Source organism: Suricata suricatta, chromosome 3 (assembly GCF_006229205.1).
Source record: "Suricata suricatta isolate VVHF042 chromosome 3, meerkat_22Aug2017_6uvM2_HiC, whole genome shotgun sequence".
Lineage (NCBI taxonomy): Eukaryota > Metazoa > Chordata > Mammalia > Carnivora > Herpestidae > Suricata > Suricata suricatta.
In genome coordinates, this window is record NC_043702.1 from 53,751,280 (window position 1) to 53,758,804 (window position 7,525).

General features: G+C 41.5%; 1 protein-coding gene across 3 annotated transcripts; it reads right to left on the reverse strand.

Annotated features, from left to right (window-relative positions):
• Positions 1-6: 6 nt before the first annotated feature.
• Positions 7-5,734, reverse strand: HNRNPA3 (heterogeneous nuclear ribonucleoprotein A3). 3 transcript variants are annotated; one of them, XM_029934342.1, is made up of 11 exons: positions 5,638-5,734; positions 3,596-3,718; positions 3,362-3,508; positions 3,067-3,277; positions 2,654-2,743; positions 2,467-2,559; positions 2,306-2,383; positions 1,697-1,840; positions 433-555; positions 265-336; positions 7-172 (listed from the first exon to the last, which is right to left on the reverse strand). In XM_029934342.1, exons 1-10 carry the CDS (start codon positions 5,641-5,643, stop codon positions 284-286), a joined length of 1,068 nt encoding a protein of 355 aa, XP_029790202.1. In that variant the 5' UTR covers positions 5,644-5,734; the 3' UTR covers positions 7-172; positions 265-283. The 3 variants fall into 3 exon arrangements, with proteins under 3 accessions (XP_029790202.1, XP_029790200.1, XP_029790201.1); XM_029934340.1 differs by having other exon boundaries at positions 5,572-5,701; XM_029934341.1 differs by having other exon boundaries at positions 1,700-1,840; positions 5,572-5,700.
• Positions 5,735-7,525: the final 1,791 nt, after the last annotated feature.

Here is a 7,525-nt window from a genome sequence, read left to right on the forward strand (position 1 = left end):
CTGAACAAGAAGGGTTTCCTGTTTAAGCTGCAGTAACTTTTCTGACTATGGATCATCGTTCCTTCTGTGGCAGATTTTTACAGTTCCTCTAATGCATTTGGGACGACTGTCTCAAAGTAACCTGCAGCTTTCCTGACAACTCCTCGCTCTCTCTCCTGCTAAGAACTGTAGCCTGTTGAATAATACAGGATAAAAAAATTATTACACTCAGTGAACAGTTCCACATATTTTTTATCATCATGATAAAAATTTAAAGATACCTACCCTTTTCTTCTGAAAATTTTTAGAATCTTCTGCTACCATATCCACCACTTCCACCACCAGATCCATAACCACCTATAAATACACAAATGGTTTAAAAACAATTTGTGGTAAGTTTTAAAATTAAGAAGTTCATGGAAAACAACACCCAGAAAAATAAAAAATACTTACCACCATAGGGACTGCCCGAGCTTCTTCCACCAAAACTGCCCCCCTTCATGGGTCCATAATTTGATTGCTGTTGTCCACTATAATTCCCAAAATCATTATAGTTCCCACCACCACCATAGTTACCTGAAATTACAAAGTTTTGTTCGTGATTGACCCACACAATTATTTTCCTCTTTAAACATATGTCCCTATTTTCATGACAGCCAGCACACTCAGTAACACTCAAAACGCAACCCATTTGAAAACAGTTTATAGAGCTACCAACTCCACCAACAGAGACCCAACTAGCAGACCTCAGACATAAGTAGGAGAGAAGGAATCAGAGTGAAGATGGTCCAGAAGACCTTCTACGTAGATAGGTGCCATCTTTTGTCCACATTAGACGCTACACCCCAGTTCCTATTCTTGCCTTCATACCACTAACATCATCAGAAATGTGCTTGTTTCTAATTCTGACGTAGCACAACTTTTGTACCAATGACAAAGAATTTATTATAAATGAGTTATTATTTAAAAAAATGGATGACTCAGTCCAGTAAGTGTGTAACTCTTGCTCTCGGCTCAGGTCATCATCTCATGGTCTTGAGATGGAGCCTTACATGGGGGTTCCATGCTTTCAGCATGGAGATTCTCTCCCTTGCTCTCTGCCCCAGCCCCATCTCTAAAACAAACAAAAAAAACCTCAAGGTGACCTGTCTGGCCCAGTGGGTATAGAGTATGCAACTCAATCTTGGGGTTTTGAGTTCAAGCCCCAGGCTGGGCACAGAGCTTACTTAAAAGTTAAGTAACTTAACATGATACTTAAAAATCTTCTGTTGAAACATTAACACACCCCAACAAAACTCAATGTATTTGTAACAAAGCTCTTCACCTATGGTATCATGGAATTATAATGGAAACTTATTATCTGAAATGTACCTATGACATTAAAATTCAAAATATTCCTGTCACCTAAACACCAGATGACAACTGATTCATCTCAACATGTCTGCACATCCAATTTGCAGTTCTCATCTGTCCAATTTTAAAGTACCTAGAAATAATTCTGGCAACAGGTTACTAAAAAATGTCTATTTCAATTATATAAGAGTTGAACACAGTTTACCAATTTGCTTAACAGCCAGCAAGGAAAATTGAGTTTCGTGACCCATCATTTGAGTACTTTCTAACATTATGATTTGACCAAATGCTACAATTTTAATACTTTTTAAAACTATAATGAACTATAAATAATATGGAGTATTTGAAACAAGTAAAAGCTTACCACCTCCAAAATTTCCTCCTTCATTGTAACCATCATATCCTCCTCCACCGCCACCATAGCCACCTCCTTGGTTTCCATATCCTGGTCCACCACCACCATAGCCTCCTCTACTACTATAACCAGGACCACCACCATAGTTGCCACCTTAAAAAAAAAAACAAACAAATACAAAATCCACAAATGTGAAGAATCAAGTTACTAAACTTTTATTTATATTACCACTAACTGGAAAATAAACCAATGACTTAACACTCTAAGGCTGGTAATACCTCATTAACACAGCATCCAAAACCTAGGCCAGTGAGAAAAATAAGATAAAAGCTTACAACTTATCTTTTCATACTAAAAAAAATTGTTCTAATTTTTTGAAGTTCACTAAACAGTGAACAGTATCCACTGAGACAATCTGGATCAACTGCTAGTACAATAAATGTTATTACCCAAAGGGAACTAGCTAATGTTAAAAATTTAGAGGACAAAAAAATTTTGGTCCTCTAGGTCATTAATAATTGTACTTTAATGGTAAGCCATGCAAGTTTTAATTAAAATTAAAAACAATGTTTAACTTCAACAATGTACATAAAGTCAAAACATCAGTTAAAATCTTACCATCACCTCCAAATCCATTATATCCACCATCACCTCCTCCATAACTACCTCTGCTGCCACCACCTCCACCATAGCCTCCTGAAGAAAAGGTAGGAATTAAAAATAAATACTCAACTCAGCAATACATTTTAGGTAGACCCATTAGGAGGTAACTATCTTACCTCTTCCACCAAAGTTTCCACCGCGGCCAAAGTTACCACCACCTCCAAAGTTTCCTCCACGACCCATAAAGTTGCCAGATCCACCTCCACGACCTTCAACATGGGCAAGGAAGATCTTTAAAAACCTTACAAAACCACTCACTTCTACTGTGTGTGTGTGTGTATATATATATACTGTTCTACTCACCTCTTTGTGATCCGGCAGACTGCATTTCTTGTTTAGAAAGGGCCTTTTTCACTTCACAATTATGCCCATTAATAGTGTGGTATTTCTGAACTAAATTTTTTTTTAATCAAACAAACAAACATAAGTTATTTGATGTTTGGAAAAACACAAATAAATGATAACCTTTATTAAACTTATTAAAATATCATCAAGAAAGTAGTGACTGAGTAGAAATGAGGGAGTGTTTTGGAATGTTAATAAGGTTCATTTCTTGATCCGGATGCTGGTTACACAGATGTAGTCATTTATGAAAACTGAACCATATGCTTTCTATGCTATGAAACAATACAAAATGAGAAGCCATTTGGTAAATCTAGCATAGCACAAAAGAATCTTTTTTTTCTCATTCAAGTTCCAATTAATTTTCTACTTACCAACGATTTTATCAACTGTATCATGATCATCAAAGGTTACAAAAGCAAATCCTCTCTTTTTTCCACTCTGCCTGTCCTCCATTACTTCTATGGTTTCAATCTTGCCATACTTTTCAAAGTAGTCTCTCAAATTATATTCTTCTGTATCTTCTTTAATACCACCAACGAAAATTTTCTTCACAGTTAGATGGGCACCAGGCTTTACAGAATCCTACAAATAAAAAAATACATGTCAAAAACCAAATCCAAATTCAACGGTTTTGCATTATTATACAGCATAGCATTATCAAAATACCTCTCTAGAAACTGCTCTCTTTGGTTCCACTACACGCCCATCAACCTTGTGTGGTCGAGCACACATCGCTGCATCCACCTCTTCCACACAAGAGTAAGTCACAAAACCAAAACCCCTGGAACGTTTTGTTTGGGGGTCTCTCATCACCTATAAAACAAATTTTAAAGAACTGAAATACATCTGTACAGGTCCCACATACCTTAACCACCTTTTCTGTTCTTGTAGTTAACTTACCACACAATCTGTAAGTGTGCCCCATTTTTCAAAATGTTCTCTTAAACTATCATCTGTAGTTTCAAAGCTCAAACCACCAATAAACAGTTTTCTCAACTGTTCTGGTTCCTTTGGATCATGGCCCTGAGAAAACAAATACATTTTATTTCTTCTAGCAGATGAATTACTAAGGTGCGCACGTCTTTAATCTGCTACAAATAATAAACACGTCAAATTCCAGTACCATTAATACTTTGTCCAATTAAAAATTGGAGTAAGATCACACATCAACTGATTAAAGGTACCAACACCAAAAAATTCTATAGCCAGCCTTTCAAATGCCAACAGTATTCACCTACACTGAAGTCCAAGAAAATTTCAGAATCAAAAGTCCCTTAACTTTAGACTTCAACTAAAAGTATCTGGGGACAGAGTTTAAAAGCTGCTACTGTGTTTTAAAAGCAATGTTCCATCCAAGCCATTATTTTCATGCCTTCCCTCAGTCTACGTTTCAAGCATTTAATTTTAAACCACAAAACCACGAAGAACTTAAAGGTTCTGAGTGGTTAAGTTTTTAAAAATTCATCAGCTTGAAGAAAATCAAAATGTTAAAACAGGCATTCCTCAATACCGGGCTAAATCAGCATTCTTTCTTCAAATATGACAAAAAGAAACCCACCATTGATCTTGATAGCTTTCTAGAACCAATTTGTATTTGCACTTGTACCACATGGCAAAAATTTCAAAAACACAGGATCACAAAAAGGACAAGTTATATTAAATGTAATACATAATGCTGACAAGAACGGAACACATTAAAAAAAAGAGATTTAAAAAATTAAGATACGATATGGCCTGAATTGTTTTGCAATTTAATTAGCTCCTTAATAAGTTACATGAACTGCCATGTAATGCATGCATTAAGAATAGTTCATCCAAAGTCCTTAAATAAAGGGGCTCACATTTACATTCTAATGTCTTCGTGTGTCTTCCAAAGTAGATATCTTAAGGCATTTAATATGAAAAGACTGTCACATGCTAGAAAAAATGTTAAATGATTAATAGCCTAAAGCACCATTCACGTAGCCTGTCTTATCAATCTTGGCTAACTGCATTTAATCGACAAAACACAAAGCTGACACAAAGAAAATTATAACCCACATATAATTATCTCAAACAGAAAAAATTCAACTGTGGTTGCAGTCCTCTGCAACAAAATTCAAAGAAACTAAACCAGAACCAACCCACAAGGCGCGAAAATACGTAGAATTCTAAGTACTTTAGCAAGAATGGCAGATCAGGAAGTATTTTAAGGCAGCAAACTTTTTAAAAATTTCATTATTGTCAACTGGGTGCTGCGAAGAAAAAAACAGGAGAATGAAAATTCTCGTCGTCTTAGATCTGAAAGGTCTAGAAACGCGCGAGCAGAACTTCAGCGAAAGCACTAGGCCCCAGGACCCGAGAACGCTTGTGGCATTTTCTGCCGAGCCGCCTCCTCCTGCTTCCTTCCAATCCCGCGCTCTTTCCCAGCGGCGGAGCGAGGCGGCGGCCATTGCGGCCCAATGCGCCATTTCGTAACGCGGCAGCGGATCAATGTCAATGTGGCCGCCGCCCGCCTGCTCGCTCGCCCGGATGTGACTGCTCGTCCCCTCCCCTCCCCCACCGCCTCCTCCCAACCGCTCCCGCCGAGGCCCGCCATGCCGCCCTCGGTCTCGGATCCGAGGCCGCGCGGCTAGCCGACCAGTTCCTCTCCCGAGATCTCCCCAGGCACAAAACGCATCCGAGGGGCCACCTGTGCAGCCGAAGGAGAAGGCAAGGGGGGGGCGAAGAGTCCCCAGGAGGCCTCCGAGGCCCGCTCCCCTCCCCCCTCCCACCGCCCGTCTCAACGCAGAGCGCGGGACAGTCGACACGGTCCACCCGGCCTCCCCGCTCCCACCGAGCTAGGCCCCCCCCCACGTCGGCCACTACCCATCAACCCCCCGCTCTCCCCCTAATACCTCCTCCCCCCGGCGGCGGCGGCGACGGCCGGAGTCGGGCTGGGGGCGACCGGGCGGCGGTTTTACCTCCATTTTGAGACCGGACTCGCCTCTTCCAACTCGAGTTCAATATGGGACCGAGAGGAAGAGGCGGGGCTAGTTATCACGTGATGCTCTTTCCGCGCGCCACCGGCCTGCGGGGGAAGGGCGAGTTCGGAAGGGGGCGTGGCCAACTGGGCGCGAAGAGGGAATGGACGAGCGGGTTGGCGGGCGGGGAGCAGGGGCGGGCCGGGCCGCGGGAGCGCGCGCGCCTCGCCAACGTCCAGTGCGGCGCCGCCTTTTCCGCCGTTCGCGCCCGGGCTGCGGCGGGGACGTCAGCTCGGATTCAGCCAATAGTGAGCGCCCACGTCGGGAGACTGCCTCGTGATTGCGCGTCACCGGAGAAAAGGCTTTTTTCTTTCTTCTCGCGCTTCTTTCCCCTCCCCCACGTAGGCTTCTCGGTTTGCTTTCGCGAATTCATTTTATTCCCGTGCCTGAATAAAATCGCACTTTTCTCACCTGTCCTTTAAGGTCGCAAGAAAGCCATCTGGGACCCTGTGGGCCCCTCGGCACTTCCTCGCACTGTTCCAAATGCCAGAGACCAGATTCTGTGACTGCGATACCTATCACTGTGAGATATCTTTGCGACCCCGGCATGTATGAGTCCCGGGCACCTTGGAAAGGCCTCAAAACGCGGCTGCCCTAGTGAAATTTCTACCTTAGCTGAGGCAGGTGGTCGAGGTCAGTTCATTAGGTACTCACTGAACTCAAGAAATCTGTCTTCACTGATTTCTAACTTCTGGTTAATGTGTAAAGCTGAAAGAGCTGTTCTTGCGGACGTAAAGGAATGATTTATAAGATTTCTAGAATGGTGGTCACTTAGGCTTCCTTTGTGCGAGCGATGTTTACCTTAATGTTTCCAACTGGGTTTTGAAGTATAGCGAACGAGAAGGAGTTAAAACAGATCTAATAACCCTTTCTCCATGTAGTCTTAATTCTAATTCGACCTACTCAGCTGTAGTTTTAGTTTTTTAAATGAAAGTGGAGGTGAAATTAGGTGATCTCCAACACCTATGGGAGCTGTAAATTAATAATCTGCCGGTCCATGTTTAAACAAAGGTACTGATGAAAGTGGCCACAGTTGACAATTCTCCCTGCCCTGCTAAGAAATGCCCAGTATTTTAATGTAATGATCCATAAAGAAGCTGCCAGCTACTTTATAAATGATCAGGCGCTCCTTTGGAAAGATTAGAAATCTAATCAAGTGTATTATAAATCTCTTGAAAAGCAGTTTGTGTTAAATAGGAAATAGTGAGCTTGGAGTTTGGAAAAGGGAGCACAAAGAATAAGAATTTGTTGATGTTTATCTAGTACTGCCAAGTGGAACAGGTGTTTTATTGAGGAGCCATGAACAAAAACTACTCTGTTCTGAGGCAGAAACCAGTCATGAGGTCTTACTGTAACTTGGATGAAATAACTCTCTCAAGCAGACTCCCATTATGATTCCACATCACAAGCAAACCATTATGTATTTTTATCAGGTACTCCTGATAGCCAACGAAAGTAGTTAAGACATTCAGGAAATATATATCCTTAGTGTCTCGTTAATACATCTGGCTTTGTGAGTTTGATTGTTGTGAAATAGTCATGAATAACTTGGTCAATTCTGAGTACTTAGAAAAACAGGAAGTTAAAGACCTTATTTAGGCAGGTAGTATCTACACCAAGGTACCTAAGAGCCACTGCAAGGGTCATCAAGAAGACTGATCACTTGGGGGTGCCTGGCCTGCTCAGTTGGTATAGCATGTGACTATTGATCGCAGAGTCATGAGTTCAAGCCCCACAGTGAGCATTGAGCCTACTTAAAAAACAGCTGATCACTTGGCATTACTATAGGGCATGTCTGTCTAGGTGTTTGCTATCCAAGTTACTTCTA

Coding starts and splice junctions, on each gene's coding strand:
- HNRNPA3 (XM_029934340.1), bottom strand. CDS start 5,643: ATGGAGGTAAAACCGCCGCCCGGTCGCCCCCAGCCCGACTCCGGCCGT. Junction 3,509..3,595: donor GCACACTTACAGATTGTGTG/GTAAGTTAACTA, acceptor TTTGTTTTATAG/GTGATGAGAGACCCCCAAAC. Junction 337..432: donor CTCGGGCAGTCCCTATGGTG/GTAAGTATTTTT, acceptor GTGTATTTATAG/GTGGTTATGGATCTGGTGGT.